Source organism: Rhipicephalus sanguineus, chromosome 2 (genome assembly GCF_013339695.2).
Source record: "Rhipicephalus sanguineus isolate Rsan-2018 chromosome 2, BIME_Rsan_1.4, whole genome shotgun sequence".
NCBI classification, from domain to species: domain Eukaryota; kingdom Metazoa; phylum Arthropoda; class Arachnida; order Ixodida; family Ixodidae; genus Rhipicephalus; species Rhipicephalus sanguineus.
In genome coordinates, this window is record NC_051177.1 from 10,200,378 (window position 1) to 10,218,641 (window position 18,264).

Here is an 18,264-nt window from a genome sequence, read left to right on the forward strand (position 1 = left end):
CCTTTTTCTGCAACCCTGCCTGTTTATGTAACTAATTTCAACACGGATAAATAAAAAAATGTTTCAAAAGCCGGGTGAATTCATGATCCTAAAAGATTTACTCCGACTAACTCAACAAGTCAAGTCGTAGTAAATGCAGAATCATAATGGCAACATGCTCCCTTTTTCTTCGACCTTTTTTCTGGTTTCCCCAATACTACCTGCCAGAGTCCCCTGATTCTGGCTGTTTTCTTTGTTACTAGCTTCATCGAAGGGCCCGTGTGCCCCAAAAAAGCTACTGCGCGTCCTATCAGTCACCAACCCACCTCATGGCCAAGCCTCTTATCGAAGTGAATTCTGTCTCTTCGGAAACCACCCCACCTGTGCACCTCCCTGTTTATTTCCACTACCTCGAAACCTTTCTCTTGACTCATTCGCCATATCTCTTCGTCTGCATCGACAACCTCTCTTTGTAGGTTGCCATTGCGCACTGGTGCCTCCGGAACCGTGCATACTACAGTGTGCACCTGGGGGGACACGGCATACAGTTCATCGACCCCTTTCGCCAATGTCGTCGCTAGTCCTGACGATTCTTTCTTCAAGACGTCATTTAGCCCTCCCGCAATTGCCATGAGGTTACGTCCGTGAGCTTTAGCTGCGAGTTTTTCTTTCACTTGCCTCATGACTGAACCAAGCGTATGTCCTGGGAACGTCCCTATCGCCTTTCACCCTCTCCTTGATTGCCTCTGCGCATCGAGCTAAATTCGAGTCACCAGCGATAATGACGTGCTCGGACTTTCCTGCTGAAGTGACCTGCACCTGGCTACTGACTTGGTGACTAGCGTAAGTCACGGCTGCTGCTTTGTCCCCTCCCTCCCCCACAAGTACTTCCCGGAAGCTGGGCCCTGTGACCATTTGTCATGCCTGATTCCCCATTCGCCTCTCCTGAGCAGGGGGTTGATGCCCTACTGTTTCGGCCGTCGCCTGCCTCTTCTTCGTTCACCTTGACGACCTTCGATAGCCCCTCCTCAGCTGACCTAAGCCTTTCTCCCACAGCCTTCATTTTCTCTCGCTCTGTCGCCAACGCATCTTCCAGCTCTGCGCTTCTAATCATGAGCCCACTCTGGACAGCCATTATTTTTTCCATTTTCGCCTCGAACTCACATTGTCTAAACTTGGCGTCAGCTTCTGCATTCTCATCCACACAAAGCTCCATTTTCACACCTACCCAGCAACCTGAACACTTTACAGTCTTTTTGACCATGTCTAGGCCAGTTCACCGGTGTCCACATGTTAGAAAAATCTCACACTTGATAACCACAAGACACAGTGTACTACATACACTGCCCTAAGCCAAAAGGTACCACAACTCTGAATGACAGTTCAAAGCACATGTGCACACACGTGGTCGGTGTAAATGCACACCTCAGCCACGTGGTGGCATGAAAAAACAAAACCCAAGTGACTGACCCCCCCTTCCCCCTAAAAAAAAAACAGTACAAAGTAAAAGCCCCATTAAGCTTTACGCTGATGGCTTATGTACTGATAAAGCTACTAATAGAGGCAAGCTCAAATCATGCAATAACACTTGCTGTCGTGGAGCCCTCGAAAAACACGTCCTTCCCCTAGCACTCCTACATACATAGGTACGGCAGCGTCATCTGTCAATCCAGCACATGCAGGGTTCTACTTAGGAATTTAATTTCTTCTTTATGGAGGATAATTGAAGGCTGGCTCATACATGCGCTTCCACTACAATCATCATCATAGCCTGTCTACGCCCACTGCAGGGCAAAGGCCTCTCCCATGTTCCGCCAATCAACCCGGTCCTGTGCTTTCTGTTGCCACGTTATACCTACAAACTTCTTAATCTCATCTACCCATCTAATTTTCTGTCTTCCCCTCACGCGTTTGCCCTCTCTTGGAATCCAGTCAGTTACCCTTAATGACCACCGGTTATCCTGCCGACGTGCTACGTGGCCGGCCCATATCCATTTCTTCTTCTTAATTTCAACTATGATATCCTTAACCCCCGTTTGTTCCCTGACCCACTCTGCTCTCTTCCTGTCTCCTGCGAGGGAAAGTACAGGAATTCAGAGTTTCACTTCAGAATAGGTATGCGGCTTTAACCGAGGAAACCGACCTTAGCGTTGACGAAATGAATGATAATCTGACTAGTATCATTAAGGAGTGTGCAGTGGAAGTCGGGGGTACAGTCGTTAGACAGGACACTGGTAAGCTATCCCAAGAGACGAAAAACCTCATTAAGAAACGTCCACTACAATAAAACCCCGTAAATATCTATCTGCTTTAAAAATACTAACGGTTAAAACAGTTGCAACGAATCCCCAACTGAGCCACATAGAACCTAATGTATTTGCTCACCGCTTAAATGATAGCGGCTTGTCCTGTGCCTGTCGGATAGCGCGCACTGCTTTAACCTTTTGTAGCATGAAAGTTAACTGCACCCCTCATCTGGTTGACATCACAGTGTGCCGCAAATGGTCTTCTGCCTTTTGAGTAACTGCAGAGGTTGGCTGATCAATGATTCTGGCCTCTCCACAACTGTGGCGGTGCCTTTACAGATAAGCATCAGAAAAGAACAAAGGTGAAGCGGCGGCCACCGACAAGCATGCCAGTATCACATATCGCAGACAATCTTATCACAGTAATCATCTTCAGCTGTCTGCTCATCTGTGTGTGTGGTGTAACACTATTCTAAGCATACTGTAAACCTTTAATAGACGAATCGTGCGGCGCAGGTGCAGGGAAGCCTCGCTGCACTGTCTTTATCACCAGCATCACCGGCTATCACATCAAATGCGCGTACAGTACAAGTGTTGTGCTGCTGTAAGCGTACTGCACGCTTTCATTAGGTGACGTCACAAACATTCTGCACCTCTGTCTGCAGCCGCCTTCTCGTGCAGGGCTGCTAGAGCATCGCGGAGTGCTCGTCACTCGCAGGATGCTTGTTGTCATCACGTTGATGTAACCAGCTACTCGTTGCACCCATGTGCGGTCTGGAGTGGGGCGGTACGAAGAACACTCCCGTGGTGCCTACACCCACGGCATGAGCGTAGGCGAAGTGCTGCGGACAACTAGCCAGATACAATAGGCTCCACGTGCCAGTTGCGCGTTTCAGTTGAACATTGTCAGTTTTCGCCTAGTAGCAGATCGCGGTATAGATGCGCACACGTGTATCGTGGAACGCCAATATGTGTGTCCATCCACTTTGCCGCAATGTGAGGCACTGTCTGTTTTGGACCATCTTATAGTTTCAAGTTGCTCCTTGGTGTCGCTGCTGCATGCTATCGCATGGTCGTGCGAGAGAGCCATTGTACGAGATCTTGAATCAGCGCTTTGGCAAAAAGAAAGAAAAGGCTTTGTAGGGGGTATTCGAGGCAACATTTGATGTGGTATTGCATTTAATTCATTGTTGGCGGCTTCGGCGCACACCAGCAAAATGCAAACTTGTACGGTACTCACGGATTGAAACAGGACAATTTAGGGCTAAGTAACGCACGTACTTCCGTTTCCACCCTTTTCAATTCGGGTCATTTGGTGTAATTTCGACTGGAACGCGTAGATCAGAGTCAACTTTATCTTTGGAGGCCAGATTCGTCGCAACATGGCGTGGTTATCTCGAGCGATTGCGCATACTAGTCGTTATACTGAAAAATATTGATGTCGCGTGAGTACTGTACTTTGTCGTTAGTGCATACTGTCGTTTAGTGTGCAGTTTTGCCGCATTCCCAGCAGCTGCGGTTTCACTGTACTAACAATGTGCCAGGCCTCAACCATTCGACACGTTTCTTCATTCTTATGCCCGTATAACACTGTGCAGTCATTGAATTTTGGCTCTGGGGTCTCAAGAGATATCGCCGCTCTCTGAACACACTGAGACAGTTCACGCGGTCGTGCAACAACACGCCTGTACATTTATTGAACGCTTCTTTTACATATGACGAACTCGCCTGCCGAATCTAATACAAAACTAGTCACTTGCTAAATAACCTTATACAATGCTAATGAATACCTGGAAAACATAACACACACTCAAGACAACATAAGACATACAATGCCCCGCGAATGCGGCGTCGCCGATGCACGACTTACCACGAGGGGCCCGAGGGAAACGAGCCGTGGTATCGTCCCCCACGGACCCACCGCAGGAGACGTCCATTCACGCACGCCACCAAACCCAAGGAGACTCCGTGCTGTGTTCTCTTCGCCTGCCTAGCTTCTCCCGCAGGCGGCACTGCCAGCGCCACCACGCTAACCCTAACCCACGCGAACACAGCGCCACTACTCGCCCAGCCGCAATTTAACCTACCTGCAGGCGCAAATGGCTTTACAGGGGGTGATAGCACCTCCACAATTTACACTCCCGACATAGAGCAGCTTGTGTGATGCACTACGAGTGCTTTAGCCCTTTTATTCCTTTTATGTTTCAGCAGTTGTTTTTTCATTAGCATATCTGTGCAAGTGTGCTTTGTTATTTAAGAGATACTGTAAAGTTCTGACCCAGGGCTGGACAGTACTTTTGAGAGTTAAGATTTTGCTACTTGCAGCAGGGAATGTTGGCGACAAGTTCCGACTGGAGGCCCACACCGGCCGGCTGCTGACAAGTGCACCACTGGACCGGGAATCAGTGTCCGAGTACCGGCTCACAGTGGTGGCTGCAGACCAAGGCAGCCCCGCCCGCACAGGCAGCTGCACCCTGGTGGTCACTGTGGTGGATGAGAATGACGAGCCACCCCGCTTTGAGCAGGCCGTGTACAGCGCTAGTGTAGCTGAGGACGCTGCCCCCAACACCACAGTGCTGGCAGTGCGCGCCCATGACCCAGACCTAGGACCTGGAGGCCGTGTCTCTTACTCACTGGCAAACGAGACAGCAGCCCTGTTTCGAATAGACAGTGACACAGGTGTCCTTACCACTACGGGGTATGTGCGCATGCATGCTTTTATTCCTTACAGATTAGTTTATATTCTTTTCCTGGTGATTTATCTAAGAGGTTCCTTAAATTTGTTCAACTTCAAGCTGTGAGCAACTGGATAGCGCCACAGAGCACCCACATAACACCTGCATCACTTTATGGCATTGGTAGGGGTGCAGTCAGTGACTGCGAGCACCTACAAAAAATTACTGACCTTCTTAAAGGGATACTGAACAAAATTTTCGCCTCCGAAATAAATGGCCCAATTGAAAAATTGGGTACTGAAATTTGTTGATACAACCTTCATTTCAGCCAGAGACTAGCAGAAAATAATGAATTTAATGCATTTTTCGCAAATTGGCGCGTCTAGCGGCGGCGGCGCGAACTAGAGAGGAAGTGACGCGAAACCCGCCGGATACTGACTCGCCAACCGTGCTCGCTGCAAAATCGCTTACCAATCGACATTGCAAGCAGCCACCCGCTGCCGTGGCTGCCGCGCGTCTGTCTCAAAACGTGTTCTCACGGAGGAAGGTCGGGAAGGTGTTCTCCGTGCGTGTTCTCAACTGGCAGCTAACGACGCCATTGCCACGCTCTCGGCCGTATATTTGTTTTCTCAAGCGGAGCTTGCGCCCACGTCTACGAAATTGCCGTTTGTGTTGTGTGCTGCTACGTAATGTGAACGGTGAAGCACCTGGCACAACGCAGAATGCCTCAACGCTGTTCTGCGCTAGGGTGTGCGAAAAGCAGTGTCGAGAGAGAGAAGCACTGTTATACCTTTCCGACAGAACCGAAGCTTCGAAGGATAAGGATTCGCGCTGCGCGCCCATCGCAGCCAACATGGGTGCCTTCAAAGCATGACTTTTTGTGCTCCGAACACTTCGAGGATAGTGACTGTGAGGCACTGTATAAATTGCTGGTCCCGGCTGCCGACCCACGTTGGGCTATGGCGGCTCGTCTGGCTCATCGTCCTCGCTGTCGCTTGACGAAGCAGAAGGGTCACACGCATATGGTTGTATTTGGCGCATCCGTTTTGGAGGCCTGTCGAACTCGGAGTCACAATCACCGCTCGTGGAATCACTGTCACTCACACCTTGCATCTTTGCGCGCTCACGACACGCTCGGTAGTTGTAGTGGTTTTTGAGGAAGAAGCGCTATTTTGTCTCCCATGTGGGGAAAAGGGGGAAAGGCTCAGCGCCACACCAGCCACCTTCGATTCTTGAGAGGAGAGATGGAGAAAGGGAAGTGGCAGGGCAGGAGAGAGCGTGCCGGTTGCCCCCCTCTTGCTGGAGCATTCGACGTCACGGCTGTCAACAAGTGCACTGGCGTGCAGCCGCCGTGCTCTCACAATCCACTAAAAAAACGGCCAACTGCTCGAAATTACGTGAAATAAACGCTGTTTATAGGAACAGTCGTGTCTTCCGAGTCTAATGTAAGTGTTTTCGTAGATTTTTCACATTTTTGTTCAGTATCCCTTTAAGACTCCATCATTCAGTGTATGATTTCAAAAACGCGTTTGCAAAAACTGCATGTAATTTAACCATTTGACCACTGGCACCAACAGAAGTGTTAATTGGTTGCCTCGGTATTCCTTTGGGGCAGCAGTGAAACTTGGTTATACAGCTCACAACACTTATAGTGTAGCGTATTTACATGGTACGTTGTCAGCTCTTCTTGTGGGCTCATAACAGCTCACTCTGTAAAATGGGTCTTGGACTGCAATGCTCTGTCAGGCAGGGAAATTTGCCGTTCGGTAGCAAAACCACTGTTGGTGTACGAGCAGCAAACAGTTCGTACATTAACTCGGCATTGGCGAAGAATGTGTCCTGTGTGAATACGAAAGTTCTCACTGTGTATCATACAGATCATAAAGCAGTGATCACTTGCAACGGGCAGTCAACAAGGCAACACTGTGCACAACCAATACAGCAACGCCTGGCAACGCTGTATTCAAGCATTCTTTTTGTTATCAATAAACCAGTCTTCTTGTGTCCACAATCGTGTGCAGATGCTTTCCACAAGACGCTCGATACACGGTGTCAGAAGTGGAATGCCACGATGACTGAACTACGCCCGCCCGAGCCACTGCAATTGGGCGACAACACAGCGGCGTCCTGGCAGACATTCAAGCAACGCATCGAGCTGTACCTAATAGCTACGGAGCCCGTCAAACCACGCAGTAAGGAGCAGAAAGCTGCAGTTTTTTTGTGCACGTCGCCGGTCAAGAAGCAATTGATGTGTTCAATACCCTGAACCTGACGCCAGAGGAAGCTAAAGACTACGACGCTTTGGCTAAAGCGTTTGAAGCCTACTACTTGCCCAAGTGTAATGAGACTTACGAACGCTATGTGTTTCGCTCCCATCGTCAGGCACACGGAGAGCCATTCAAACAGTTCTTTCGGGATTTGCAGCTAAAAGCAAGAACGTGCAACTTGGGTGATTTACGAGACTCCATGCTGAGGGACCAAATCGTGTATGGCATTTCTAGTGCTTCCCGGCGTGAAAAACTTCTTCGCAAGAAGGACCTGACCCTCGTCACAGCAGTGGAATACTGCAAGGCTGAGGAAAACAAGATTGAACCTGTTTCAAGAACGCCACTTAAAAAGGGACCAAAAAAATGCCGGTACTGCAACTTGTCACACGCGTCAAGAAAGTGTCCGGCGTACGGCAAAATATGCAACAACTGCATGAAGCCTAATCACTTTGCCGCATGCTGTACGAGCAACCGGGCAGCTGTTGATGACGTGGTCGACGGAGTGGAGAGCAACGGTGACTTCGGCGTTCTGGAGATTAGGACAACGGAAAGCAAGCGTGGTCACGAAAGTCGCGATTGGGTTGTAACAACGAGCATTGAAGGAAAGCAGGTTGTGGTGTTGTCAATTGGTTTTACTTCTGTTATTCGTTGCCTTTACCGACCCCCCCGGCGCGCACTACCTCGCTATATACTCTTTAGCCGTACGCGCCAAACACCGCCGAGGGTTTGAGCACTGCGAGCTGCATGCAGGGTGCCACGTCCTCGTTCGTCTCACGCCGTGCACTGTTCGCACTGCTGCGCGCAAGAACTTGGCTTGTCACCGCGAAGGGACGGCGAGCCATCACGCGCAGCGAGGGAGACCCTAGGCGACACTCTCCAAATTAGGGATTTATTACTGGGATTTTAGTACAAGGAGATCAACTGTTTTACACCAGAACCAATCGTAAATGACATAATTATACAAGAGACCAATTAGCTAATACAAGTTACAAACTATATCGATTAGTGGCCGTGAATAGCACACCTATAAAACAAACAAACAAAGAAACAGGTTTGGAGAGCCGACCTACTCTTCATCCAGCGCTCCCACGATCGTGCACCCCAGAGCAGAAGAAACAGAACAGACATAGGAACACTTGAAAGAAACATACGGTGCACGATCGCGAGGCGCTGCCTCGGGACTTCGAGACCGTGGAGGGGAGCGCGCGCCCGCCGAGGCCTGGACGCGACAACATAACCACCGGCCGGCAACGAAGAACAAAGAACAAAGGATCGCCGCCAGCCGGAGAGGCAAAACACATACGCACCCTCCGAGGTCCCCAAGTGGTCTCCCCGAACCTCGTCACGCGCCCCGCTTCTAGGCGAGCGCGAGCAAGGTCCGAATCCCGCCAAAATTAGGCCAATGGGACGCCGTGTTAGACTTTTGAGGGGCGGGGCGGCAGCGAAGTGACGGTGATTTATGACCAGCTCTTCAAGGGAAAATGGCGTCGAGCAACTGGGGCGGACACCTGAATCCCCACAAGGTGCAGCTGAAGGTCGACACCGGAGTGCAGGCTAACTTGCTGCCGCGTTCGCTGTTCAACAAGCTCGGTACTAAGCAGCAGCCGTACCCCACGAGGAGCGTCTTGCGTCATTATGGGGGTGGAGAAATACCACACTGTGGAAAGGTTCGCCTCGCCATGCAGTTAGACACGCGACATGTTCTGCTTGAGTTCTTCATAGTAAAGAAGAAGCAAGCAATTTTGGGCCTCGAGGCTAGTGAGCAACTTGGTCTGGTCAACAGAGTCAACGCGGTGGACAACAGCGATGGATACGCAACCCTAAAGCAGACATACCCAAGCCTATTCACCGGCATTGGAAGGACGTGGCGCGAGTACAAAATGGTGCTTCGAGAGGACGCTGTCTCTGTAGTACAGCCAACCCGGCGTGTGCCTTACGCGCTCAGAAAGCCACTGACGAAAGAGCTCGACCGGATGTGTGCTGCGAACATCATTGAGAAAGTGGAAGAGCTGTCAGACTGGGTAAGTCCCTTGGTTATCGTGAGGAAGAAAAAAAATCACAGCATATCCACGGGGTGAATGATGATGAGTGGGGCGAAGCTCCGGAGGGAATCATCAATCAACCGTGAAACTCTTCCGTGAAATTCGCCCAGTACATCATATAAAGAGTGTGAAACACCGTGTATATATTAGACATCAAACTTTTATTGTACTGTTGGTTTACGTGGTCCTTTCATTATCACTGCTTTGTGATCGGTGAAATGCAGGGAAAGTGTCCGCTCCCGAGCGAAAGAGGAAGCATGCCAAGAGCGAGTGCGACTCCGAGCGAAAGAGAAGGCGCGCCAAGAGCGACCGCGTTCCCCGCTCGCCCTGTGAGAGTTAACGGCAAGGCTAGAGGGAAGACACGACGTGCGTAGCGTTCCTTTTCGCGTTCCACGGCGCGAGGTCGGTAGCATGCCCAACGAAAGCCAACGGAACGCAATCGTGCAAGTGCTCCGGCTTCGCGAACAATGCACGGCATTTACTGCACATAAAGCGTCCATAAAGCGCGTCTGCAGCACCTACAAAAAAAATGCCAGGCCTGCACGCAACGCGCAGCACAGTCATAGCGAGGGCTCGAAGAGTGGCCTTTCTAGAGCTTGCTCCAAACTCTCTTGCATCATTCAATACAAGTGCACATGCAAGGTATCCACCACGCCATAAATCATAATTTTTGTGAAGCAGGGAAGCTCTTACATTGCCACTCTTCATCCTTTTGCGGATAAGTGAGGTGCCTGCTACACATCTATGAGGCATTACGTGCACTTTGTTGATGCTGCATGTGGCTGACGACGATGAAGAATTATGTCTGAGCACATTGTAGTGGGTGGGAATCTTTAAACCACACACTCGTTGCACAATTAGCATTGTGTGATGCCTGGTTATTTGACTCCTCTGCCAGGCTATATTACATAAGTTAACGTGATTCCTTGCCCGACATGATGCCTGTATGGGTCTTTTTGCAAAGGAGTTTCAAGCACCAGCGTGGCTCTGTGGTTGAATCCTCGACTGTCACGCAGAAGGCAGAGTTCAAATCCCATCCAATCTTGGATATTTTTTATTTGTTTCATTTTTTGTTATTTTGCACAATAGTGGTATTGGACATTGGTGGCAGTGGCGGACAATTACAACACTGTTGTTGTGATCTCATAACAGCTTTCGCTGTAAAACGAAGGCAACAAGATCAGGATCAGACCGCAGGAAGCATCTCCAATGATAATGGCAAAGGACGTAGAAATCCTCACTTTTGCTAATAATTTCTAAAACATGTCATAGGTGCCATCTTCAACTTGAAATACAAATTTGGAGGCTATACTTTTGCTCACGGGAATCTGAAAACCGTCATGGGTGTTGTGTGCCAAGTTCTGGCTGAAGTCCTTGTGCAGGAAAGAAAAAAAATTAAATTTTGACGACACGATTGAGGGGTGCAACCATATGTTAGTGCGATCGTTATGCAGTGAAGCGCAAAAAAAATTTGTGTATGGGCTGCACCCAGCAAAATTTCCCCTTGAATCAAATTTTTTTTTAAATGCGGCCCTTATGTGGATTTGCCGTAAAATCCAGAGCAAGCACCCCCCCCCCCTTCTACTGTGACGGATAATCCGGCAAGATTTGGAGGAGGGCGGGCTTGCTCGGTCGCGGATCAAAATCAAAATTCACGATGGCAGCGGAAGAGTCGCTAAAAATAATAAATGAACAGCAGTGTTTCTCATGAAATGCTATATTGAATACGCATGCATTCTCTGTTTTTACTAACCCTCATTGAGCGAATAAAAAGTGAATGGCACAGTGAAAATAGCTGGAGGGAAGAGGGTGGCACTCACTGGGTCATTGGCGCATATATCTAGTATTCCAAAAAAGGGAGGGGGGCACTTGCTCGGGATTTTACAGTATATGGTGGGTGATCAGGATGGCATTCCAAACACGATGCGCATGTTGCTTGAACTGTGTGATAATACATTGGGGGAATTTTAACCCTTTCAGACACCACCTATGAAAAACTGTCTGTAAATGTGTCAAATCGATACATTATTTCGAGACACTCAATAGTTTATTGCAACAACAATAATGTCATAATATGTTCATTCATGTGTATTTAGTAACTAATCCCAATTATGTCATAATTAAATATCTATTTATCCTGAATCCATTGATGCTCTGTTTTGGCATAAATATAATGAAATCCCAGGATAGAAGTATAGTACAAGTTCATTTTTGGTTATGTCCATTTTGAGCAAAGAAAAGTTATACTTTTCACATGGCTCGCAGGAAGCGGCAGTGCCGTCGAACCACTTGCTTAACATGGTGTAGTGACTTCGGCAAAGTGGTCATATGGAAGAGTACACTGCAAACTGAAGTTAAATGAAGACGAGTTTATTATGCAGGAGGTTCAGTTCATCCAAAGCTCGATATATCTCGCTATTTCTTAGTGATACAAATAGCAAAAACAAGTGGTGTACACAGTTGCGTGCATAGCATGTCAAAGGGGGCCTTCCTCCCTTACGCGTCACCTCTAATCCGGATGTGATGGATACATTGTTGCCTTCTTTTGTTCCAGGCTGTTTGACCGTGAAAAATGTGCCGGCTACAGCTTTGAAGTGCGGGCTTCAGACAGCGGCCGCTACCAGGCCCACTGGGCCCACGCACGCGTGCAAGTCACTGTAGTGGATGTCAACGACAACAGTCCCCGCTTTCTTGAATTCCCCTACATGGCCCATGTGAGCCCTCATGCTCCCCTTGGATCCCAAGTGGCCCTGGTGCAAGCGCATGATGGAGATGATGGGCCCAATGCAGATGTCTTCTACACGTGAGTGTGCTTCTCCTCAACCCATGTTTGCAAATCAAGTGAGGGGCCACCCTTTTTTAAAATGTACTCTCTGTTTACTTTGCTAAGATAAACCTTTCGTTCACAAGCACATAATGGCATACAGTCAGCATCCGATTTTTCAGACTCCCTAGGGACCGCGAAATTGTCCGAAAAAATTGATGCTTTTTTACTTTACTCAATTGATCAAATTGCCACAGCCACATGCAGAAGATAGCACGTGTGTGAGTGTATATTTGAAGGCGTTTTGACACAAAATTTTGAAGCCGAGATAACTTGTGGGATAGATTTGTGTGGACGCACAGGCATCATTTACAAAATATTAACGGCTAAGATAGCCTAGAACATATTTAAATCATCGTGCGTAGGGGAGCGCACAGGCGGTTCGGAAGAAAGTGCACGGGACAGGTTTCGTGCATGCATGAAAAGGACGCACACAGGACGATCATGAACAAACAACTGTCACAGCTCGACACTTGCAGAAGGACGCTCGAAAAGAACGCACAGGTATACACTGGACGAGTGTGAACTAACAACTGTCACAGTTGTTACTTTTTTGTGTTTGAGCAGCGTGCTGCAAGTGTCAACTGTGCACAACCCAACACTCTTAGATATTTTTTTTTTCTTGAAAACTGCGGTGCATAGAGCATGGCCTCCGAGATTCTGCGCCGGCAGGTTCCTTTCTGGCCGTCCCAATCGCACAGAGACGGCGTGATTTCAGAGGTGGGTGTGGCCAACTCCTCCGCACTGCGTCGCTGAGGCATCGCCAGGCTTTTTCACAGATGGCTTCCTGGGTGCCAGCATAATCCTCTCTGGCCTTCGCTAAATAGGCGGGACCCCCCAAAAATGCATTTCCAAGGCTGTGACGCCATCCTTTGTACTCTCGTGCGCAGCCCAGCATCGTGGCGTTTTTTTCTCCTCTGTGAAAAGGGGTATACATGCGCCGGGGAAGCACTTTTGGTGTTGCTTGGATGAGGCGAGGAAAAAATGGTTTCGCGCTAATATATGATCTTCCACTAACTTGGAAATGACAGCTTATTCTGTGCAACGGTAATGGTCTTGTCAGAAACCGCACAAAAATATAGATGTGCATTTAACACGGTGTGGGCACAGCGGTGACATCGAAATGTCCTCTCATTTGCGCAGAACGCCAGCACCGCATCTACGCAAGGTAACCGCTCAAACGCTCAGTTTAAGCAGCACGAGCGCGTTACAAAGAAATAAGGGCCAATGCATGCTGAAGAGGAGCGCTAACTGAACCGACCAAACTTGTCACTCAGCATCGGTCGTGCTTTCTTCTCGTGATGTCTCCATCGCGGCCGTGTCTGGCACGGCCAGACAGACCTGCAGCGAAGGCGAAATCTGTGCTCGCATAGCTTTCCAGTCTCTAGCACAATGCTTCGTGCTCTTTTGATGGCTTCCTTAGTTTCCCTTCCAAACTACATAAAAAAAACAAACAAAAAGAACGCGGACCTGCAAAATGGCGCTAGCGCTCCTCGCAGATGACATCAAGTGCATACCTTTATTTATCTTTGTGTCAGTGAAGTAACGTTACGCTGAATGTTTTGAATATGTCTGGTGAACTTCACCAAGCTTGTACTAGCGAAATCTCAACTGTTGTTGTAAAAGTTCAGTGTGTGTTGAGTTTTTTTTTTGTTGTTGTTGTTGTTGTTTTTTACTGTTTAGGACTTGCGAAGTGATCCATGCTAGTCATTATTAACACCATTGTTATATGCATTTATTTATCTTTATATAAGTGAAATTACACTACACTGGACGTTTTGAATATATTTGGTGAACTTCAAGCCTGTACGAGAGAAATCTGAACCGCTTTTGTAAGCGTTCATTGTGTGTTGTGATCTAGAGAAGTTATCATGACAAGGTGTTTTTGTTGTAATTGTGATATCCATTTATTTATTCTAAGTGTAATAAAATTAGTAATTTTTGAAAATTTCAAGTAAAAAAATTCCAACTTTGCATGCCTCTTTGAGTCCTTAAAAAACATGCAATAGGTCTTGGAATGTCCTTGAATATCCTTCAGTTTTTGCTTTGAAAACCTGTACGAACCCTGAGCATGTGAAAGACGTCGTCGGATATACCTTTCATGATGCGGCGTACCTCGTCTGCTTCTGCTCCGCCACGGTGGCCTAGTGGTCATGGCACTCGACTGCTGATCCGAAGGTCGCGGGATCGAATCCCGGCCGCGGCGGCTGCATTTTTTTTCGATAGAGGCGAAAATGTTTGAGGCCCATGTACTTAGATTTAGGGTCACATTAAAGAACCCCAGGTGGTCGAAACTTCCGGAGCCCTTCACTACGGCATCTCTCAAAATCATATTGTGGTTTTGGGACGTTAAACCCCAGATATTATTATTACTCGTCTGCTTCTGCCACATTGGGTTGACTCACTGGCAGTGGTCGAGCATGTCCTTGGTGTAGCTGGTGAACTTAGCTTTGTCTGTTTGTTGTGATCAGCTTCGCTCATATGGCGCAAAAATTGCACTCACCAGGGCATTTGAAGTGGTACAAGTGGCACAATGCCCTCTCCCACACAACCCCTCTCGCCAAGACATGTCCGATTGAAATAATGGAATGCGCATGCAATCCCACCTAGTATTTTTCATCGGTGCCACTGAAGATGTTGGCTTATTGCTGACCAGTATGTGGGGAAACTGGCGGAGGTGTCTGACTGACGTCCTCAGGCATGATGGATGGCAAAGTTTGGCTATGTAATTTCAGGTTCATGGAACACCACAGCAGCATCCACCAAAATATAATGCAAATACTGGATTCTAGCAGTTGTATCGTCTCAACAGTAGTAACAAGAGCTGTACGGTGGCAGACATCATTTCAGCAAACACAGGCTAGGTCGCTGGGCATTCCTCTTCACTACACTTCAGTTAATGTTGTTTTGAACCTGCAATTTGAGCAGAAAGTAAAAAAAAAATTGGGCACCAAAGAGTTTCCGCATCCGAAATTTCAGAAATTCTTGTACATTGACTCTATGTAGCTTGTGGCATTGCTGCAAGAGCGTCCAAATTTTCAAGCAAGTTAAAAAATATGGCAGTTGACTGTATGCCAAATCCAATGACCATCTGTTAAAAAATACTCAGCATGGGTTTTCTTGCAGTAATGCTATAGCAACAACTGGTTGAGTTTTCATTCAACATTCTTATACACTTGTTGAGTCATCTGAAAAGAGACTAGACATGTTCACTGCTCGACGAGGTGAATGCTCCTCATTATTTTCAGCAACGCAGTGCATTAGAAATTTGTCCAGAGTGGCTAGACCAGGGGTCTCAAACACGTGGCCCGCACATGACTTTTTTCGTCCGATATTATTTTAATTTTTTTAATAAGTATGCTCATGAACTACACAGGCATGACTGACATTCTTTTCATGAGGTGCCTCCTGCGGTGACCATGTGTTGATAAATACCCGGGGAAAAAAACTCAAAATTGGCGTCCAGATTTTAGTTATTTTGGAGATCGAGATCGGTATTGATATGTTGTTGGAATCCTTGCGCCAAATCCGCTTCAGGAATGACCCATATAGAATATTTGAGAAGGGCCTTTCAAACGGCAACGTCAGCTGACATTTTGTACAAGCTAGTACACACCCCCCATCACCTCACCTCCCCCCGCTCCTACCTTCTTCACTGTTCTTGCAGGAGTAAAGTTTCGTGATTGTGGCTCGCTAGCTGATGTGAGCTTGAGACCCCTGGGCTAAACTATGAACAGTGAGCCCTACAACGGAGCATTCTTTTTTTTTCCTAAGGTAACCATTTGGAGACAATGGCCTGATTTGGGCCTCAGGAGGAGCTGGATGCAGGGTGATGACAGTTCAGTCTGTCACACATCACTCTGCACACACGATTTTCCGTGCAGAAATGTGTTTTCTTATTCTACCTTGCTTGTCGGATGTGGTTCCTGATTATTTCACTCTCTCTCTGAAACTCTGCTCAAAAGTAGAAATATATAACCACCGAACTGGCCACAGCAAAGCAAGTACACATGCACAGCAGAGTCATCCAGGTGATGTGAAACACACCAAAACTTGTGGAGAAACACGTGTTTTAGAAGAAAAAAACAGGAAAAAACAAACTGTGCACTGAACAACGAAAATTTTCCTGCCGAAAGTGTCTTACTTTGATCATTCTGTCAGGCCCTTCAAGTTGTATTTACTGTGTGGAAGTTTAGAATGTTTATAGAAACAAGCATCAGAACTGTAATCTCAGTGCTAACCACTTACTCCTTGGAAATCATTGACTACTGTTGTACTTATGTGTGAGACGAGTTGTGCTAATTGCTTTGCAGCACACCAAATGGTGGCAAGCTGCACCTTGACACGGACACCGGGCTGGTGACAGTGGCTGCAAGCTTGGTAGCCGACAGTGGCCGGCTGCTGCGCCTGGATTTGGTGGCTCGAGATCGTGGTCGCCCCTCTCGCATGGCCAGTGGTGAGGGCTCAGCTGTTATGCTGGTTATTAAGGCTCTGTTATACTCCGACTTTCCCGACGCACGTGTGAGGACGTTGCATTTTGTCACGTCAAACCGGCGATGCTACGCCAGGGTTCCAACGTGCCGATGCGATTGCAGCTCGAGGAGTGCATGCGCAGTAAAGTGAAGAACATGCCGTGCCACCTATCCGACGAAACAGCCTGCGAATCAGCTTCCTGTACACGTGAGTCTGGCGCGGCTGCGTCGGCGGTCAGCCGATGCCGCACTATAGAGGGCTGTTTTTTGCCAATGTAACGTCGCCGTGACATGCGCGCACACGTCAACGTTACGCTGAGTATATCAGCCCCTTTACGCCTCATAGTGCCCATTCAATTTTTTGTTTTTGCACCTTCCGTTTGAAGGGTCTCGAAAGGACACATGGACACAGTTGTGCAACAAATGAACACATGTACTTTTGTTAACTGCCTTTACAATGACGAGCTCACCAGCCGAATCTAATGCATAACTAGTAATACGCTAACTAACCAGATACATAATGCCAGTACAACACACAGACAACATAACGCACACAAAACATAACACATACAATGTACATCGAATGCGGCGTCGCCGATGTTCGACTCACCACGAGGAGTCCGTGAGCCAGATTTGTGGTATCGCACCCACGGACCTCCCCAAGAGCCGATCACATCAAACCCCAAAAGAGACTCGCTGCCATGTGCGCCCACCTATCCTCGCCACCTAGGGTGCCTCGATGTCAGCGGCACCATGGCAGCAGCGCCATCCATGGCATGGCGGCAAAGTCGCCAATCCGCCGAACGCACCTGAGCCATGAGGTGAAAACGACCTTACAGGGACCTTACAGGGAGTAATAACACTCTCACATGTTTCATAAAGTTTGGTGCTGCCTTCCTGGCGGCACCAAACTTAATGTAGAAGGCTTCCGAAATTTCCAGCCTGTCCCGTCGTGTTCTTTCTCTGTGGTTCGCGTTTCCCACTGGTTTTTATATTCCCGTGTCGCCTACCGGGGCCTTTGCTTTGCTTAGCACAACAGAGTTTCGCTTTCCCCTTTGAAAACACGTCAGCTCATTTCCGACAAAAAAAATAACGAGATACACGTGTCCTGCACAGTATCGCGATAAATCAACACATCGTAAAAGTATTTCACTGCTGAGATGCATCCTGATCAGAAATACAGATACACAAAAGCATCTCTGAGATACTATCGTGATACTGCCCCGCCCTGACGCGTACACACTTATTAAACACTAGTACTATCTTGTTTTTTTTCCCTCTCAGCGTCCTTGAAATGAGAAATTATTAAAATATGTAACCAGTGCCCTTTGCTGTTTTTAGCCCAAACATGGGAGATGCCAAAAAAAAAACTCCAGTGCTGTGCAATCAGTGATGGTATCTTGTGTGGGAGAGCACGCGCGCCCATTTCCTTTCCTTAACGGTGGCGCGATCGCGAACTGACGGCGGGAGCCAAGGGGCCACTAGGAGAGGAGCACCGTCGCCCTTTTCCGCAACCCCTTCTTTCCCGCCGCTCCTCGCGCCAGTCCTCACGTCCCTGCTTGCGGGAAAGGGAACTTGCCCCTGCGAGGGAAACAACCCTCGTGGTAGGGAGGGAGACGGGAGGTGGATAAAACAGCCGACCAGGCAGAGAGACGGCCTCTCTTGCTCTGCTGACCTGCCAGGAACCACTTCACCACCCCAAGAGCTGCGAGCCGACCATCGACCGAAGGTGTAAGCGTTACCCTTTGTTTTCTACTAG

General features: G+C 48.2%; 1 protein-coding gene and 1 non-coding gene across 2 annotated transcripts in view; both read left to right on the forward strand.

Moving 5' to 3' along the window:
• LOC119382397 (protein dachsous) overlaps nucleotides 1-18,264 on the forward strand; it is a 466,009-nt gene that overhangs the window by 325,795 nt on the left and 121,950 nt on the right. Inside the window, exons 18-20 of the mRNA XM_049412138.1 lie at nucleotides 4,551-4,923; nucleotides 11,764-12,012; nucleotides 16,347-16,489. Of these exons, the coding sequence (XP_049268095.1) occupies nucleotides 4,551-4,923; nucleotides 11,764-12,012; nucleotides 16,347-16,489 (765 nt within the window). The remainder of the gene's footprint in view (nucleotides 1-4,550; nucleotides 4,924-11,763; nucleotides 12,013-16,346; nucleotides 16,490-18,264) is intronic.
• Nucleotides 14,167-14,239, forward strand: Trnas-gcu (transfer RNA serine (anticodon GCU)). The gene has a single exon. It is a non-coding gene; the product is annotated as a tRNA-Ser (tRNA).